The 20,940-nt window shown below is 36.6% G+C and overlaps 1 protein-coding gene across 9 annotated transcripts in view; it reads left to right on the forward strand.

The window, feature by feature from the left end:
* PRKCZ (protein kinase C zeta) overlaps positions 1-20,940 on the forward strand; it is a 152,744-nt gene that overhangs the window by 85,735 nt on the left and 46,069 nt on the right. For 8 of the 9 annotated variants that reach the window (XM_038376399.2, XM_038376397.2, XM_043499776.1 and 5 more), the window contains 4 exons: positions 7,976-8,061; positions 16,580-16,711; positions 18,054-18,135; positions 20,082-20,134. In XM_038376399.2, the coding sequence (XP_038232327.1) occupies positions 7,976-8,061; positions 16,580-16,711; positions 18,054-18,135; positions 20,082-20,134 (353 nt within the window). Of the gene's footprint in view, positions 1-7,975; positions 8,062-16,579; positions 16,712-18,053; positions 18,136-20,076; positions 20,135-20,505; positions 20,559-20,940 lie in introns of those variants that run through there. The other variant, XM_043499778.1, reaches the window with a different exon arrangement.

Consider the following 20,940-nt stretch of genomic DNA (forward strand, 5'->3'; position numbering starts at 1 on the left):
CCTATGGTTCAAAAACACACAGATGAACACTACAGTCAGCTTGTTAAAATATATTCCAGTGTTTAAAATTCAACTTGCCCAGTGGTTTGTTTTCATCATTTTTGTTGAGGTTATGAATCATTGGAACTGATACCAAGTTCTGAACTGAGTGGGAACTCTGAGAGTTTAAATGTGTAGCTCTTATTTATTACATGTTTTTTCAGTAGATTATTTCTCTTTGAAAATAAAGATGAATGCTATCAGAATTAATAGTCACAGATGCTGTAGTTTTGACCTGAAACTGAGAATGAGAATACTTGTCTAAAAAAAAAAAAATTTAATTGCCTGTAATCAAACTGTACATTTTTCAAAAACAAAAGCAGCATCAGATACACACACACCCCACCAAAAAAAGTGCCCAAGGACATAGTCTTTTTAAGAGCTACAGATTAAACTATTGTATTTGCAGACTCTAATCCCATTAATGGCTTTAAGGGTTGGTTTCTATTAGGGTGGTACAAAAAGGATGCAAGGTTTCCACCAAAGATTATCTGGATAATCAGTAGGGTGGTTATATACAGTTCAGCTTTTTCAGAACATGTCATTAGTCACATTCTACTTAAATTTCCTGCTCTTTTAATTTACTAGTATATTCATAGGCCCAAGCATTTTTCCTTGCTTTCCATGTTTTGAGAAGACATACTTCACATGTTTTTCAACATTCAGAATGACTTGATTTGTTGAATGTGAATTATTTACTAACTTTTTTTTTTTCTTGTAGGGAATTGGATAGGTGTCCTGGCCACTTCTAATACTGACTATATAGGTCATTCTACATTCAGTACTCAAAAATAAACAATTGACTGTCAGAAATGGTTTAGGTGATATTACCTTGGCATTTTACCTTAAAGCTCATGGTTAGTATTTTATTTTTTTGCTGTTTGGTGCCTAGAAAACATGGTGCCATAAAATACAGACCCAAAATGTCAAATAGCACACATCAGCTTGATTATTTTGCCATGATGTTCGATTCCCTCCTCACCCCATCCTTGATCCAGGTTTTGTCTGAGATTGTAAATTCTTTCAGGCAGGGACCTGTTGTCTTACACACTTTTGGGTACTATATAAATAAGTCTGGTTTACTGTTGCAAGAGTCTATGCCCAAACATATACCTAGTGACTGCCCTGTCTTTACATTGCTCACACAGGATTTTTTCTTTCCAAAGAGGAATTGGAGAGGGTAAAATCCTCCATACTTGTACATGCAGAAGGCCCAACAGCACTGGAGATGTGTAATATCTTCCAGGAGGAGCATAAATAAGAATGAGAACTGGTAGATAAAATTAATTAAAATGTTGAAGTTTTTTTTTTTATCCCGTCGATAATGTCACTTGGGGAAAAGTACATTTTATGTAAAAAGATATCAGCTGCCCTGGAGAGCTTCTGACTATTAGATTATAGATGTGTAATAAAGCATGTGAATTTGAAAAGTTAACCTATACACGACACATTTATTTGTGGTGTACCTGATATTCAGGTTAAAACAACCATGTACTCGACTTTGCAAAGAAGAGTGGATATTTGCAGGACTAGTGCAAAATTGTTTCCAAAATATAAGTGTGAGGAAACAGTGAAAGAACTGAAGTGCATCCAATAAAAATCATACCAGAGTATAAAGAACAGAATACAAAGATAAACAAATAAACCATTTTTGATTTGTTTATCTTAAATGTGGAATTAATTACAACATGACACAAAGGTACCCCATACAAGGGTTCTGGTGTCATGTGTTTAGTAAAAGCAACCATTTTGCAAACGTGTTGCTCTAAGCACAGAGTGAATTTTTATATATAAAATTTAAACAATAAAATAGGAAAGACTTCGATGGACGTGCAGCCAGAGGGCGAAGCTTTTATGTTGCAGAAGCAGAATTCTTTGTTGGATGATCTTAATAAATTTGTGAAGCAAGGTTTAACAAACAGATATGGAGCTGAATGTAGTGTGATCATGGGGAAGCATAAACAAAATGATTAACTGTCCAATGTTAAAAAAGCTTTTGTTTCATGTAGTGGGCACAAAATGAGCCCTGTAGGAAAGCCACAGTGGCATGTTTGACTGAGAGATCACTCTTTTTGAAATAGTACAACAGAAAGTCCTAAATGCATCCGATTAAGTGAGCTGTAACTCACGAAAGCTTATGCTCTAATAAATTTGTTAGTCTCTAAGGTGCCACAAGTACTCCTTTTCTTTTTGCGAATACAGACTAACACGGCTGCTACTCTGAAAGAAAGTCCTATGTAGCCTTAGGTTGACAAACAGTTTGCAAACATAGATCAACTCGCCTACTAAACAGAATACAAAAGGCCTTCTTAAAGAACTTGATCAGGTTTTATATGGTCTCTGGTTCATTAGGCTATAATACGTTACATTCCGGTGTGTTGCCAAAATGCATGCATGAAGTAAAGTCCCGCTGTCAATGAAATTCAAGTTGAATTTGACCTGATGGTATATTTAGAAGTTACAGAAGAAATTCAGACACCAACTGCCTGAGTTTACAGGATGGCCACTATAATAAAAACAAACAAGTAAAGGATTTTTGTACATCCAAAAGATTTGGATAAGGCTATTAAATGCTACTCTACGAGAACAACAGTTAAGGAGATCAAGTATAGATTTCAAAATGCAAAATAATTTTCAGTTTTGGATTAAAACTAATGATTTTGGCAAGTCTTACATGGGAAGAAAATTCAAAAGTCTACACCTGCTAGATATGTTTAATTTTTCATTCAGGGTTCCACCTGAGTCAAGCATCCAACAACATATCCTGAATCTTTGAGGATCTGAACGTGGGGAAAGTAATTGCTGATTTGGGGCAAAAATGGAACAGCAACATGAGAATGCATATTGTATTATAATGTGCTAAAGAGCTTGACAATGAACAGGAAAAAGTATCAGATAGGGCTAAATGACATTGAGACTGACTCAGATCTCAGACTCTTTGTTAATTAGGTCTTTGGGGGAGAGGGAGGCTGATTTATCTTAGCAGCTAAATGGGAGGAGCCAGAGAAGAAATTGTTTGGAGGAGAGACCTTTGAAGTTCAAGAACAGTAGTTTTTGAAAGATACCCTTTAAGAGGCAGAATAATCCTCTCGTCCCTCTAAGGGATTCAGGTCTACTAACTTCCATACTATACATCATGCATGTGTGAGTGAGAGATTAATTAGCTGTATTCGTTTTGTGAGAGTTATTTTCATATGTACTATGGAGTCTTTTTTTATTGCATCCATCAGCCATCAGAGTCCGTAGTTGCTAACCTCTACCCTATGATGGGAATATAAGCTTTTGTGACCCTGACCAATGTCATTTGAATGGAGCCAGAAAATAAAGACCAGTCACTTACTGGCATTCCTTATTCTTGCTGCATTCTAGGATAATGAAGTAAGTACATTTCCTAATTCTCCTTTGATGGAGGCTTTCAGACCTTGTGGCTGCTTATTGGCAACTTTATATGCCAGGACTAGTTGGTAACTTTATCTTGAGTCCTAAGCACAAGTGTCTCTATCCGGTTGGTACTGAGGCATGCAGTGGTATTGGTACACAAAAAGTGACCAGAAATACCAACAGCAATAAGTTTCTTTTTTCAAGTGAAAATTAGTTTTGTATTGGGAAGGAGACGGGAAGGTAGGGAGTGTATTTCATCAGATCAACTTCATTTTGCATTGACTAGCAAAATAGGTACTGGTTTCTTTAAAGATAAGATTTTTTTTGTGAAATATGATAAAATGAAGAAAAAAAAAAGTTTTATTAAAGGATTTGCCAACCATTGAACTCATTCATGGACTAAGAAAAAAACCTGTTAAGGCTAGTGTAGCTGAGGGCTAATTACATTATTTTCAAAGTCAGCAGTTTCCTCCTACTCTTCATACTACTTAGCTCACTCCAATCTCTTCATTCCATGGGTTTTGTTACATTTTTGTTTTGATCCATCTGGAGCAGTAGTCAAACAATAAAGAAAATGTAATGTGACTGTGCTAGGATGCTACACTGTCTCTCCCTTTTTTAAAATCATAAACCAAAAGGAGGATTTAGATAATTGGATCTTTGCATTACAGTTGTGTCTCTAGAGGTAAAAATTACAGAACATTCTTTACCACCTATTTGTAAGATGGTCTGTGAGTGCTGCTGCTCTACAAATTTCTGCTACCCCATTGTGCTATCAGAGGCTTTGGCTTCCCATCTCTGTCTTCAGCTACATGGTGTCAAGAAGGAAATGAAGCAAGATCACCCATTCCAGTCCTTATCTTCCCGCTCTGCAGTCCTTGAAAGCTATGACAGGTGGTTCTGAAACGTGACCATTGAAAAAAGTGGATAAAAGAATATTAAAAATGTGAGCCAGCCATTTTCATTTTGAGTTAATGTTTACTAAGTATTCTCTAACATGTTACAGCCATTGGTTTTGATAGACAGAATCTGCAGTGTCAGTCAGTTCTATGTTATACTATTCCCCATTTTCTGACTCCATACAGACCATATTCTTAGTGACAGATTACAAAAAAAAACAACATTCTAGCTGATGGTCAGTGCATCCCATGGTGCAATCCATGCATAAGGAAGAATTACTTAGGCACTTGCTCAAATAAATGTTTTTTACATTGATAGTTTAGCTAGTTGTTTGAGAGTGTAATCTCCCCCTTTTGGCAAAGATTGGAAATAAATAGGTGAAGCCATTCTCGCAATGCTAAATTCTTCAGATTTTGTTGCCCCGGTCAATCCAGTTTTTGTCCTGCATGTGGTATGGAGACTGCACTGTTTTAGTTGCTTAATTATCTCCAGCTTCTGGTGATGACCAAGAATCCTATGTTCCTACTGGTTTTATTAGCTCTGCTAGCTGCCATTGATACCATTGACCACAAAATATTGCTGACATGGCTGCTGTCTGTGTTGGGGATGGAATCATTTTTGAAGTCATGTTCTTTGCTTGCTGAGAGGTCTCACAGAGATAGTGTAGTGAAATTGACCTGCTACCCTGAGGACAGTCTCACGTGAGGTTACTGCAGGATTCTGTGCTGATGAATTTGTATGTGAGGCCAATGTCAGAAATCATAAGGTTGCTTGGGTTGTAGAGTCTTCCATATACACATGGTGCTCCATTTTTTGTCTTTGTCACACTTGCCCAGTGCAGTTGACTGTCTTGTCCAGTGTCTTGCTTGGACCAATGCTCGGATTAGAATGAGCTGGCTCAGACTCAGCCAAGATAAAACTATGGTTATTGTGGTGGGATAGAGGAATCAAGCTGAGGAACTGGTGAAAGTGAATATTGCTATTTATTACCCAAATTCACAGCCTGTTAATCCACAGTTGCTTCTGGATGTCTGGGATAGGGCAGTTTCCAAAAGCACTTTCTGTTAGCTAAAAGATTGAAACTCTTTAGGAAGCAGACCATCCCACCCAGCAATCCACAATTGATCTCCCACTGTCACAGGAAAGTTTGCCCGAAGATCAAGGGTAGAATATAACCTTCAAAAAATAAATAACTGGAAATTTATTCAGTATTTTATTTGTTGCATTCAGCATCGCACAACAGGAAAACATGATAATCTTCAGGACCAGTGCTATTTTTGCCTTTGTTTCTTCTCCATCTCTGTCTCTTGCTTGATATCTTTTTTTTTTTTCTCTCTTCCTCCTTCTCTGAACCAACTCCCGTTTCCACTAGTGCACTTCATGTCCAATCCTTTCCCCTATTTGAATGTTAAGTTAAGCAGTGAAATAGTTAAAGATTATCCTTTAAAGTGCAATTAGGCCTTTAAAGTTACCATTGGAATTAATAGTAGGCTGTGAAGTTCATACCTCTGAGCCATAGTTCCAGGCACACAGCCTTGCACTGGTTACATTAAACTCGTATATGGAATATTTCCTTTGCAACAATGAAAATAGAAACTACTTTTTAATGAAAGCTTAGATTTTTGTAGATCATGAATAGCCATGTGGGTACATAATCCCATCATCTAGGCTCTATCTAGACTAGCAGCTCTGGATTTGATGCCTCTCTTGTATACAGAGACTTGTAGCTTCTCTGAGAGTTTTTTTTTTTTTCTTTCGAACAATTTTTTTTAAAAATAAATTTTAAAGGTACTGTGGTCTTAAGTTCCTGATCCTTAAATTTATAATGGGACTACTTGCATGAGTAAATTTATACATATGTGCATGTATTTTCAGATTTGGGGCTGAAATTTCCAGCGTGGTCAGAATCCTTCTCAATAATCCATTGTCCCCTTTTTAGAAAAGATGTGCCTTAATTTTGTAGGACAAACGGTGAGAAATCTAAAAACTGGACGTACTAGCAATGTGCACTCATTACACACACACACACACACACACACACACACACACACACACACACACACACAGAGGAGAAAAGGTCAGAAGTAGTTTTAGCTAATGCAGACTTAAATACATTTTTCTTTTGTTGGAAGATCATTTTATTTCATCATCTATTTTTAGTCTAACAATATTCGGTTGTATATTTGCCATTGTTACAAGTGAGTCAAGCTTATAATAATGTAAGCTTCATAAACGTGTTTACATTCAGGATTTATTTCTGACTTCTCGAAAGCCAAAAAGTTTAAAGATGATGACCTGAAGATCATTTTGAATTAATTTGCCAAGAATTAAACATTGACTGTCTTCCCACTTCAGAGTTCAGTACTGTATCATAAGAAAACAAATTTTATAAATCCATTTCTTTAAATATAATCTGGATTTTTGTTCTGACCTTACTTTTAGAAGCAATAAAATATGTTTTCCTTTGTTAATTAAAATAATTTGCTTGAGTTTCATGGTCTTACCACTTTTTTTTTATTTTTAAAAATCTACTAAACTACCTTTTATTCATTACTTTTTTAAAAATAATATCCCTGGATAATGTGCCAAAGAGCATTATAGTAGATCAGTTGGTAAGTAACTCAAGTTTAAAGAGTTTCAAGATACTTGAGTTAGGGATCTAGCCACACAGAAATCTTCTGAGGATAGCTGGATAGCAGGTTAGGGAATCAGAAGCTGGTGCTGTTCACTGCTAGGGCTAAGCAAAATTGTTTCACTTAACAGAATACAGTTTGGCGGTGACCAAAACTGTTCATGAATTCAGCAGGAACTCAGCAAATAGTTTCAGCCAAATAAAAAATTAGTTGATTTTTCTTGAAAAAGTCAAAATGGTTTGTTTCAGATTTTTCTAAACAAACCATTTCAACATGTCTTTCAAATTGACTTTTCGTTTCAAATCAACTCAAACAATTTTTTAAATTTCTTTTGTTTCAGTGAGGGTTAGTTTTGGTTGGAAATGAACCTAAACTGTTTCTGGATTTATTTTTTGTTTCTTCATCACCAAATTGGAAAAAAAGCAATTATTTGCTGAACCGTAGTTGTTACCAACTGTCAGGCTGGTTTGGTTAGGAGATTGCCCTTACAACCAGCATATTAGACTCCTAGTAGAAAGTGTTATGGGGATTCTGTGAAGCAGGAGAGAGGAAATCGGATTGAAAAACAGGACACACAAAGCTTTTTATTAATGTTTTAATGCTGTATAATATATTCCATTATCATCAGCTAACACATTCTTTACATGTTTACCCATTAAGGTGACTGTTAGATAAGTAGCATGAGGTTTATAGAGGAACGCTGTTTCTTTAACTGTATCTATCCATCTCACCTGAGCTTGAAACAGCAAGCAGCCAAGGAACTGTAACAAGATTATAATCATGTGAGAAAAAGAGAGAGGGATAGATAAAAGCGAGAAGCAGTGGCGAAAGCACATCCTCCAGAAGCTGTCATTTAAGGCTTCTTTAAATAAAAATCCTGATTTTTCTCAGTAGGGATTTTAGCTGTGCGTTAGTGTTTAGAAAAGCAAGAATGTTTTAAGTCACAACTTGCTTGACATGGTGTATCTGGTATTGCTATGTTACTATGCTGCTGCTTTACACCTTTTTAATTTCCTTCTTAGAATCAATCTACCGACGTGGAGCAAGAAGATGGAGGAAGCTCTACCGAGTGAATGGGCATCTGTTTCAAGCCAAACGCTTTAACAGAGTGAGTACTGTTGCTAAAAATGCCATTTTTTGGGTAATGCTCTGCAGTCATTGTTTTTTCAGTGTTTGCTTTTCCTGTATTTGGAACATGGGGAAAGAAAAGGAAAAGTGAGATGCTTGTTTATGTGAATTCAGTATGCAATATTATGCACTGCACAATGACCAGAAAAAGTCAGAAGTTTTTGAATTATTTAGCGTCTGGGATGAGGTCAATAGTACATAATTAATGGAAATGTTTTTTCTTTTAAATGCTCTTACAAGCTTTTTTTTTTTTTTAAGATATTTTTAGATCAGATTCTCTCCTTCTCTCTCATGGTTCTGATTTTCTATAAGCACAGTTATTGTCCTCAATATTCCTTGCCTTTCATTGTCTATATAAATTATTTTTATTTAATCTCTTAATATCCTGACTAAACATGCTTGGAACCTGAACTAGTATATAATGTAATTGGGGAGAGGGGGGCGAAATTCTGGTATATGTATTTAAGCTGCAAATCAGTATATATGCCAAGATACAACAGCGTAAAGGATCTGACTTAGTCCATAAAAGCAAGAGAACATAGCTTTAAGGCTGAAACTCCTCCTTCCTTAACCTAGCCCATTGTGCCAGAATTTTGCAGCACATACAAGGTACACATCTTGGAATTTCATAAAAGCCTAAGTGCAAAGAGGTGGGTTAATTTTTAGATCCAACAATATCGCATGACAATAAAAGGAATCAAATCTTTGCTATTGTTTGAATAGAGTTTTTTGTTTCTAATGCTCTAGGAAAAAAAATGCCATTTGACATGTGTTACTGAGATCTAAGGCTTGTTAAGGTTAAGTATTCCATCTGTGGACCATTAAAATTTAAATAAGATGTACATAATGCACCTTTTCACCACTTACTAAACAAGTATAGTGACTAAAATACTGTTTTTGATGCACATTATGGAATGTGTTTTGCCTTTCTTTGTGTATTATACATACATGGTCAAAAAATATGCCATTGGACAACATACATTTTAATTGGAAATCTATAGTAATTAGTAAAATGTTTATGAAAATTAGGCCTGTAGTTAGTGAGGTTTCAAAAGCACAGATATACATTAACATGGTCATTTTATTTTTGTTGACGATCCCTAATGGGCCTGGTTTACACTGAACTTCAGTATAGAGAATAAATGCATTTCAGAGCTACAGCAATATAAGAATACAACTGAAGCTAGTAATAAAGGCAGCAAACAGTATACCATAGACTACAAAAATTTGTGTGCATGTGTATATACTATATATGCATATGTGTATATACATATGCAAATTAGATATCTAACTTCAGCCCTATATGAGTTTTTATAGTCAATTCTGTAAACTTCTGAATTCATTAAAAAAATTACTTTATAATACACCTATAATAAGGCGAACACTGATGAACACTGTAGTCCACTTAGTGTCTTGTCTTTGTATTTTAATTCTTTCCATTTATTTCTTTTAAAAAATACTGCACGAATGAAGGGTATATCATGTGAAAGGAGGTGGAAGGGCTTGCGTATACAACTCTGTTAATGTTATATTCAACAGCACTGTAGATTGTACTTGTTGATTTACTTATGAACACTCATAACTCTGACACACACTTCTCAAAAATAGCAATTTGAAATGGGCACTTGTAAATCCTGAATTTTAACCTCCTTGATTATTAGCATAATGTTAAAAATATATATATTCTTTACTATATATATATTTTAAGTGTGCTTATAACACTGTACACAACTTAGTTGCACTCTTAAAGTGCCCTCGATTATATAACCTTTTCTCTTTCACTGTGAATCTCAAGTGCACTTGAATAGGAATGCAGTAAAAGTTATTAGATTAATTTAGATGATCAGAAGCCTTTGTGCCCCTACACAACGGTGATCGCTCCTAAGATTAAGTATATGTAATTAACAACTAACCCTCAGTTCCTGTTTCTTAATCTGCAGTGCCTCGCTCAAGGATGTCAGTCACTAAGTTGTCATTTTTGCAGTCTGACATTTTCTTTAAACGTCGTCTTATTGGAGGCCTTTTGTAGTTAGTCATTTTGTAAGCTATTTAGCCTGACCCCAGTATGACTCTGTTATTTTTAGTTTGTGACAAAATAAATAGAAATTCATGTCAAATTATATGTGTTGTTTCAGAAGAAGCCCAGAAGGTCTGAATTCAAATTGTTCTTCAACATTTACATAAAATGTCCAGTAGATCTGCTCTCTTTTTTTTGCCATTTGTACTTGGAGTCTAAGCATGTGGACCCTCTGGCCCCTTCTGAAACCCAGGGCTTTGGATGAGAGAACTATGAGGCTTTCCTTCCTAGGTTTATGGCTGGAACCTTGGATCTCTTCTCCATTATGTCTGCAAGAAACTAGCCAGTTAAAGATAGAAAGGTGCAGCGGGTATAGTCAATATTTTTAAAAAAGGGAAAAGTTGACTATTCCTTTCCCATACTCTTTATTTGTTGCTTGTGATCTTGGGTCCCATTCTTCACTGGTGCAGAACTACTGTGCAGAACTACAAATCCTTATAGATAGTGCAGACGGGCTTCAGAAAGATCATTCACTCCGTGACTATTACTAGTAAGGATTCAAAGTGAGTTAACCATTTTGTGACGGGCACTGTGTTCCTGTAAGTGATTGATTCCACAGAAGAGGATCTGAAAGCCATACTGTAGCTTACAGGTTTGCTAGACAAGATAGACTTTCACTGTCTTCGGTCTTGGAACAGTTACATCACAGCCATCAGAGTTTGGTATAAGCCTGAAGTGGGGGAGGAGTGCAAGACTGCATGTGCAGCTTTCAAGAATACAGTGAATCATGGGAAGACCAAGAGTAATGGGAAGGGTCTGGGACTGTTAGAGTGGCTGCCAGCGCCAGCCTGTAGGTTGGGAGTAGAGAACATTCTTGAGCTGTCAAAAGGTGCTGTGGATAAGGGAGAGAATTGAGACTGGAATGATTAAATGATTGGCATTTGAGAATCTAAGTTAGGTTGCTGTCTGGCAGTTTGTTGGGCAAAATGGCTAAAATGCATGCTGTTTGCATACGTTGCACTGATTAAAGAAAATGTACAATTAATCACAAGTGGGAAGTATTCAGCTGCTTAATGTGACAGTTACTTTTGGGTATAAGAAATAACAAGGAACCTAGCTAAAGTGGTAATGGATGTACACTTGGGGGTTAAAAAAGATAATTTCTTCATATTTTGGTGCATGTGTTAAGTGACACCTTACATTTGTCATCATTTAATGGGTTCCCCCCAACCAGTGGATGACATTTTTAATGTGAGCTTTTTTTATTATGTATTTTGATTACCCAAACAATCTTGCGGACATGGACTGTTACCAATGTTAGTGTGTAGATATGGTGAGGTGGACTGTAAGGATGTTGTTCCCCTTTATTAGAAATACTTGTAATCAATTACTGTGATGTTCTCAGTTTTTTCTTTTTCAAATAACAATGTGGTTCAAATTCCTGTCAGTTTGTCTGTTTGCCACCTAGCAACTCTTGAAGTTCAAAATAAATATAGTAGGTAGGGAAAATGTTCAAATGTTGCAGTGAATCTGTATTACAATCTAGCCAGCTCTAATCCTTTGCCCGTGCTACATTTGCTTAATATGGGCAGTCAACTTTATCTACATTTTAAACAAGATCTTAACACACTCAAACCTGAGAGAGGAAACTGAAAAAAACAGTCTGTCTTGAATTCTGTTCTTTATTATTGATTGTCTTTGAATAAAAGCTGTCTCTCACAAACCAGTTTCTCCTTCTGTTTGAATCTGAATTTGTCATAGTCCTGTATTTGTTGTATGGGTTTTTGGGGTTTTTTGCAAGAGGAATAGTTAGTTGTCACAAATTCAGTATTGTGACTTTAGATCATTGAGAGAATGAGCTATGAAGATGTTTAAGTGTGTGTGTGTGTGTGTGTGTGTGTGTGTGTACGTACACACGCGCGCACGTGCACACAGAGCAAAATTGGCGAGGAAATTTTAAGAAAGGAAAACAAGCTAGAGATATTACAATAAAATGAATTACTACATATAAAATGAATGTGTTAGGCCTTTGTTTTTCCTAAAAATTCTTATCATGGCTACCAGTATAGACCGAATATCAGGTGCTACTGTCACTTACATATTCTGACCTGGATTAGACTCAGATCCTGTAACACTTTAGGCATCAGCTAAACTTTACATGCATGTGTAGTGCAATTGCAGCTGATGGGACTGATCACATGCATAATAAGCTGTGTGTAAGTATTTACAGGATCTAGGCCACATATGGCCCAGGACTTAAAACACACCCGGTGGCAACCTTGAAAACTGTGCACACTAGCGCTTCCATAGAGGCGAACAATGGTACAAAATTTTGGCCCAGAAAACCTTGTATGTATTTCTATCTTTCTCTATCATCTGTCTATCTCCTAATGTATGCACAGACTAAATTTACACCTCCAGTTTTATAATAGCACATTTATGCACAACTTAATTTGATATATAATTAAATGATCAATTAGAAATTATGAAAATGAAATGTATGCATCAATTACAACTTCTTAATCGGGTATTTTCAAATGTGGCAAAGCTATCTGGCCTCAATAGAGCTAATTATAATGTTGAAAAAAATTGTAAGGATGGGGGGAAAAAACCTGTTTAAATCATGTTTGTTTGTTTTTTTTAAAAGTAGTTTCATTACTTGTAATGCTTGCATAGCTCAGATAGTTTAAATGATTTTATTCAAAATCCTTTGGACAGAGATTAACCATATAAAATTTTAGGCCAAAAGGAAATGTGGAAACTGGATTTTTTTTAAATGGAATGGCTATTTCAAGTTGTACATTTATTGTGGCTGTGGGCAGTTTTGGGGACATGTCTGAAAAATATTACAGGACCTTTTTCAGAAGTGAAAATCTACTACTTTTCCACATCTCTCAAACATCTTGGCCTCTAAATCTGAAACATTTCAAGAAAAAATCAGTGGTGGGAGACACTAACACACGAAAATTTTTAAGAAAAATGAATTTTAAAGGAGGAAAGGTAAAGGTGGTGAGAGATTAAAATTGGAAAGAATGATCTGTACCTGAGTTATTTTGTATGGAGACCAAGGTTGTAATCCTGGCAATAATACATATCACACCACTACATCTTGTAATAATATGAATATAGGCTACCATTGAAAGAGACTGTTTCTAAGTATCTGGAGAGCCAAGTATTGGAACACAATACAGGTATCTTATCTTATCTTATGTTAATGAGTCATATTAAATAGTGGAACAATATGGATATAAAATAACTTGATGTGACACGTACATCAAGTTGTGACAGGAAATAGTGACTCTCTAGTTAAAAACTGCAGAAGCAAATGGCAATTGGTATTGGGCCAAGAGGCAAAATAAAGAGCAACAGAACAAAATGAAAATTGAAACCTTCTTGGTTTAGCTTCTATCTGTGAATATACGAATGGTACATTTAGAGTATCCTTTTCTGAGAGGCATTCTAATCATTGCAGGAAAATAGGCATAAACTCTGAATTGTCTATTTATTGAAAAAGAATAGGAGATGTTTCTCTTGCAGGGTAGTGACCCAGTCCTGCTAACCCTTGGTGCAAATAGTCCCCTTGACGTAAAATCTGTAGATTTGAAACCAGATTAGGAAGATCTCTAAATGAAACCTACATTGCCATTAATGAACTCCTTCACATTAATAGTAAATATATTATGTCACAGAGACGTGGTACGTTGCTGCAAATTGGGAATGCTCAACATTCAAAGGTTTTGAGGAGAATTTTTGCTTTGTTTCGGGGTTTGGTTTTTTTGCATTTAATTAAAACTATATCCCAAGTCCCTTCTACTCAGTGGCTTGCAGGAAAAATATCACAGAATCATAGGACTGGAAGGGGGACCTGAAGAGGTCTTCTAGTCCAGTCCCTGCACTTAAGGCAGGACAGAGTATTCTCTAGACCATGCCTGACAAATAGTAGTTCTGCTCTACTCCACGCTGATTAGGCCTCAACTAGAGTATTGTGTCCAGTTCTGAGTGCCACATTTCAGAAAGGATGTGGACATACTGGAGAAAGTTCAGAGAAGAGCAACAAAAATGATAAAAGGTCTAGAAAACATGTTAGTTATGCACCTTGGATACTACAAGATGTCTATTGTTTAAACTGCTTGCGTTAGAAAATATTTCATCGCAAGATACTTGTTCGAAGCCTATATTTCAATACATGTTCCGCTATCGGAGGCCCCATAGCACTGTGAAACTATTTCTCACTATATCTCTCTCACCATTGCTCCACTGACACACAGGTTCTAAGGCAGTGGTTCTCAAACTTTTGTACTGGTGCCCCCTTTCATGTTACAAGCCTCTGAGTATGACCCCCCTCCCCAATAAATTAAAAATACTTTAAAAAAATATTTAACACTCTTCTAAATGCTGGAGGTGAAGTGGGGTTTGGGGTGGAGGCTGACAGCTCGCGACCACCCATGTAATAACTTCAGGGGTCATGACCCCCAGTTTGAGAACCCCTGTTCTAAGGTCATGCAATGACAAAAGCTGCAATCAGACCCTAGGAGTCCTGACTCCTGTTCTGTGCATATGGTCATAGCCCATATACCCTCCCCAGTTGTTGTATTGGAAGCGTTTCCATTGACTGGCCTGGCTTGGAGTATAAGAAGTCTGAGAAAGTATAATCCCAGTGCTCGTAAACCATACATTTTAAAGCCTGCCTCCATTAGGCACTCTGCCCCTTTGAAAATATATAAAACAGCTTATTTTGTAACGGAATGCTATTTAAAGTAAATATATTGATTGCAAACATGCCTTTTCTACTGGGTAAAATGGCAAAATTTAACCATGCTGATGTGTTCCAGTATCAGCTAAACTACTGTGTTCATTTCCAGGCATTAGGAAAAATACTGACAAATCTCTGGTGTTGGTTTATGTGGACGGGGGAGACATATTAAACCTTTAAGTGGAACAGCCTGTGTCCAGTACTCCACTTAAAATCTTGTTCATTTCTTTATAATTTCTCTATATACATGCTGTAGAAATTTATCAAATGTCAGCTTAGCAGTGCAAAAAAGCCCCCCTTCCTTAGTCTTAAGAAACTCCTTTGAGAACCCTTGCGTAATAAGTTGATGTATAGAAGTTCTCTGATCATCCCCTTTGATTTTTGATGAAGTAGCTCTGGGAATTCTTCTTTTATAGCTGAAGTGCAATAAGAATCAAAATGCTAATTGTAACTTGTTGAGCCTCAGTGCTGCTTGTTGAACAGTTGTACTCCAGCATCTGGATAAAACAAAAAAACTCTGAATTAAATGTGGGAGAATATTAATACAATGCTATCAAAGGAATGCATTAACCTCTGTTTTCACAGGCTTATTTCTTAACCATGAAATTGTCCATAAGCTGAAATTTATCACACACCAGTCCAAGGAGTGAATTTTTAACAATTTGTGGGGAAGTGAAAATTTATTTGGCTATTGGAAAGGTTAATGCTGTCTCAGCTTTGTGCACCTGCTGTCCATAAACAGTCTTATTCATACAAGGCCATAGCTGAGCATAATGTTTTATGGACAAATATGAAATACAATCCATGCCCCAAGAGACTTGGTCAATGTCAATTAAATTTTACTTATTTTGTTCTACAGACTTGCAGTATTCTCTCCTCAAACTAAACGTGCCTATGGACTATTGTACCTTCTGTTATGATGCTCCATACACTTAACAGGTTTCAGAGTAGCAGCCGTGTTAGTCTGTATTCGCAAAAAGAAAAGGAGTACTGGTGGCACCTTAGAGACTAACAAATTTATTAGAGCATAAGCTTTCGTGAAATGCATCCGATGAAGTGAGCTGTAGCTCACGAAAGCTTATGCTCTAATAAATTTGTTAGTCTCTAAGGTGCCACCAGTACTCCATACACTTAAGATACTCTTTTCCCGCTGTGTGACAAGCAATCTTGCTCTACAACCTCAGACTCTCCTAGAAATATATTTTTCAATATCTTCCACCAAATAGCCTGTCTTTGCTCTTATGCCTCACCTCATAATCACTTAATTTAGCTCATGTTTTGTTATTTCACAATGTAATTGACAAACAGAAAATACATTTTTAATTTTTCTAATTTAGGTATTAAGCTCTTCTTCTCAGAAACCTAGTTTTAATACATGTCTTTAAAATGTCGCGCACGCTAATGGCAATAAAAGAATAATACTAACAGCCCAAGTTTTACATGCAAATTGCTGGTGTAGCAATGCACAATAGGTGTACATCTGCTTTTATGGACACGGTCAACTTCGTTTTTGAAGTATTGGGTACAGTGCCTAAAATCAGAAGCAGTGTTTGAATAAAGTTTTGAAGATGCACCCTCAGGTGAGTCATGTCAATAAGACATGTTTCTGATGAATATAAATTCTTGAAGCATTGTGAAATAGTTTCTTTTGGCCAGTAGTTTTGATTATATAAAGAAGAATTGTTAGAGGTCTAAAACTTGAAGATAATTATACTTCTTGCTTTTTAGAAAGCATATTGTGGCCAGTGCAGTGAAAGGATATGGGGTCTCGGAAGGCAAGGCTACAAGTGTATCAACTGCAAATTGCTGGTCCATAAACGCTGTCACATACTTGTTCCACTGACCTGCACAAGGCATATGGTAAGTTTGTATTTTACCATTTCCATGTGTGTTATTTCCAAAGAGTATTTACTAACTGACAAAATGTTGTTCATGTAGGCAAGTCTCCAGGTTTGTAACACACATGCTGGTATCGTGAATGTGGTTCATAAGCTATCAGTTTAGTAAATGGAGAAGGGGAGGGAGTGTTTTGTGATCAATGAAAACAAAGTGAGGAACGGAGACCTTTGTGCTGTGAATAAATACAAACAGACTTGGATTTGAAGTTCATATTAGGTCACAAGAAAGTATTTATTTCACAGATATATGAAGAACATAGTTTGAAAAAACATTTTCATTTGCATCCTCTGTCTCATGGGAAGTTCTGCAGAACTAAGAAGCTCTTTTTTTGTTTTTATGTCTCCATTTGTTACTCAGACATCTCCCCTGGGTCCTGCTGCCATTTTAAACTCAATCTATTAAATACTCACCTTCTCCTGATCTGTCTACCCATCTCCCTTATCTGTTTGTATTGACAACTCCAGTATTCTTTCAATCGTAGACTCAAAACTTTGGTGTCCCCTTCGTCCAATTCCAGCCTCCACCAAATCTGTCCTGTATTCAGTATTACTAGTTACTTTGGTTTCTTCCTATTTAATATCAACCAGATCCATCTTTTCCTCACCATTCCAGCTGCTGAAACACTTTTTGCATATCTTGCCTTGATTACTTGATTCTTTGCCATCCTATTCATTCCTGCGTATTTAGAGATTGTATTTGAGTCAAACATACTTGTTGCTATATCTGCTCTAACAGTTCTGCATGTCTTATGTTTAATGATTGAGAATTCATTACGAAAAGAAAGCTAAAACTTTTATGTCCTTTTATTAATGAATGCAAGACCTTTTGGAGCAGTGACAGTATTTCTTATTTTTAGCCAGGGCAGGGAATATGCTGATGCTTTAGACTGTCTATATAAATTCACACTAAACATGGATACTTTTTATAAGGAATGGCTGCAGTTTCAAATGATACAGTCTCAGAAATCTTTAATTCTGTTTGTGTGTATTTTACAATAAAATATGCTGGATTTCGATTTAAAAGAATTATTTAAACATGAGATTTGTTTACATTGCACTGTGCAGGGAGAAGATGGACTTTCTGTAGCAGCTTTTTATAATTCATTACAAACCATTCATGTTCTGATAAGTATCTGTAATAACCCACTACCTGTCTTGGAAGCTTCAAGTGTAAATTTCTAGCTATAATTTATTTATATAATAAGACGAACTAATTTAAAACCTTTAGGAAGCCATATTCAGATGGCATAAACAGATTACATTAATGGATGGATATTTTTTATGTAAATTCTGTATTTTGCCAGGATTCGGTCATGCCTTCCCAGGAACCTCAATTAGATGATAAAAATGATGAAGTTGACCTCCCCTCAGAAGAAACTGATGGAAGTAGGTATTTTCCCCACTAGTGTGCAATTGATATACTTGCGCTTTTGGATACAACTATAGTCATAATAGGAACCATGATGCTAACTCTCAGTGCTACCATTATTAGTAATAGTAATTTTTAGCATGTTTGCCACGTTGGTTCCAGGATACGCGAGACACAAGGTACATGTCGTAATATCTTTTATTGGATCAAATTCTGTTTGTGAAAGGTACAAGCTTTCAAAGTACACAGAGCCCATTAGAGGTTAGCAATCAGGTGTGTATTATAAATTGTAATGAGCCATGAAACCAGTGTCTAGCAGTGTTCTGAGTTTAAGTTTCTAGCAGGAGCAAATGGAAGCTCCCTAAAAGTGGATGGGGGGGGCACCAGTGCCCGAACCATGGCCACACTGCCTCTTGCTTCGAGGCCCCATCCTCTGCTCGCTCCTCCCTCCCCCCCCTTGCCCTTATGACCGGTAAAAATTGATGGGACCATGGCCCCTGGTTTCCTTCTATTCTGGAGCCCCTGGTTTCCTTCTATTCTGGAGCCCCTGGTTTCTAGCCTCGCTTTTTGAAGTTTCTGTGCAAGCTTCCTTTGAGGACGTGTATTGGAAGATCAGTTACGGAGTGATAGCTTTGTGAAAAGTGCTTGCCAACAATAGTGATAGTGTTTTCATCTTTTATCATTTTTCTGTGAGAGTTCATTTGAGAGCATTCTGATTGTTTGACTTCACCCACTTAGTTGTTGAGGCATTTGATATACTGATGAAATACACCATATTGTGATAGGCAAGTATAGGATATGATTCTTGCAAGGTGTGTTGTGAGGGGCATTGATCATTGTAGCAGTGAAGTATGTCTGCAGGTTTTGTATCGTTTTTTTTTATGGCAGGGTCTGATGCCACTTTGAATTGGTGTGTCCTGGTCTGTGGGGAGCTTGCTTCTGATGGTGAGATTGGCGTGATTAGGGAGTTGTTTGAAGGCCAGAAGAGGGGGGTCAGGAAATTTTTCTTTCAGGAAGTGGTCCCCATCAAATATGAGTTGTAGTTATTTGATACCCTATATGGGTTCCAGTGTGGTTTGATAGGTGACAACTAGGTGTGTGTAGTTAGTGGGGGGGTTTTTTCTGTATTGAAGCAGATTCTCCTCGGGTATTTGGGGGCCCTTTCCATGATGCAGTCTACTTCTGATAGTGTAAATTGGTCCAATAAAAGATATAACCTCAGCTACCTTGTGTCTCTAATAATTTGTAATACAGTAGTGCCTCATGGATCAAGATTCCATCATGCTAGGTATTATATACACATGTAATAGAGTCCTTGTCCCAAAAATCCTACGTTCTTGCCATGCACTCTGTCTCGGTTGTCCTGTATGTAAAATGGGGGTTGTAAGGCTGAATCGGTTACTGTTTGTAGAGCATTTTAAGGATCACAATTGAGGGTGCTGTAGGAGTGTATAAAGGTGTGTAAGGTTTGGGGGTGGGTTGGCGTAGTTTTTTTTCACAAATTTTAGAGCCTACAACTTGTAAATTTGTTATAAATATACATTGCTAGTGAACTTGGTAACATTTACAAGGAGTACAGAGGCAGCTGAGTATGTTACAGAAAGTGAAATCTTTAGCCTTCAGATTAGGGTGTCTATTTATTTATATATTAAGATGTCTGTAACCACTCCTACCTCAAGGCTCCTCTACTGAAGAGGACTGGATAGGACACTCTGGGCCTGTCAAACATGGTTCAGCAAGTTAAAAGGTTCACTGTTAAGTGCCAAAAGGCTCCTCTTCCCCTATTTCAGTGTTAAACCCTCTTCAGCACCTTTAGTATGTGCTATCAAGATTATGACAACTAAGTGAAAGAATCCTACCTAAATGTCCCATTGGGCAAAGTAAACTGATCTTATGATTTTTCTACTATGTGCAGGATAGTTTTGGCAATCTACTTGTTCTGTTTATCCACTTTGTCTTGCAGTACCTTACATTCCTTCAACCCGAAAACATGACAGCATTAAAGATGACTCTGAGGTATTTTAAAAATTATTTTTAAATTAGTATTTACATTTTCTGTACATAATGTAGCTGTAGTTTATAGACAGTGTTTTCTTCTTATTGTGTATATCCCTTTTTTCCAGTAAAGGAAATCTGGGTCTCCCAAAATCAAGTATTTAGTGATTTAATGGATTTCTCAGACTTTCTTTTGTTTTCTGTTTATATTGTCTTGATCACAAAGTGTGAAAGACTTTATTTCCCCATTCATATTGGAACAATTATGATTTATCTGAGGGTTGCAATTTATTGATCCTTGCCTCTGAATTAGCAGCTTACAGTGGTTTAACATTATTTCAGTTCTTTGCTGTTCTCCTCTCTAATGCATGTACACTGCTTATCACCCTCAGGCCACCCCTCCACAGACTAAAATTATGAATCTTGGTCCAGTATCACTGACAATGTAAGTCATTAACTATCCGGTTTGCTCTGAAATTTTGCAGATAAATAATACACACTCAATTATAAAGGGCCCTGAAGAAATAAAAGTAGTACGTTTTATTTTTTAGTTCTTTTGTAGAGGGTCTAGCAGCATCTCTGCAGACTAAGAATGTTATTCCCTTGGAGCACTTTGACAAATCCCAGTGCACTTTAAATAAGCCTAACGTGCTTCAAAACAATAGCTTTAAAAATGCTTCTGGCATATTTAAAATAAATAAGAAGCACTTTACAAAGCATTACCAAGTTGGTTTCCCCCTTTCAACAAAACTGCACCATCTATTCTCCACTACAGTCACTGCCACGGCCAGTAATTCACACATGAGTGGTTCTGGTTATTGCATAGA

This window comes from Dermochelys coriacea, chromosome 18 (assembly GCF_009764565.3).
Source record: "Dermochelys coriacea isolate rDerCor1 chromosome 18, rDerCor1.pri.v4, whole genome shotgun sequence".
NCBI lineage: Eukaryota > Metazoa > Chordata > Testudines > Dermochelyidae > Dermochelys > Dermochelys coriacea.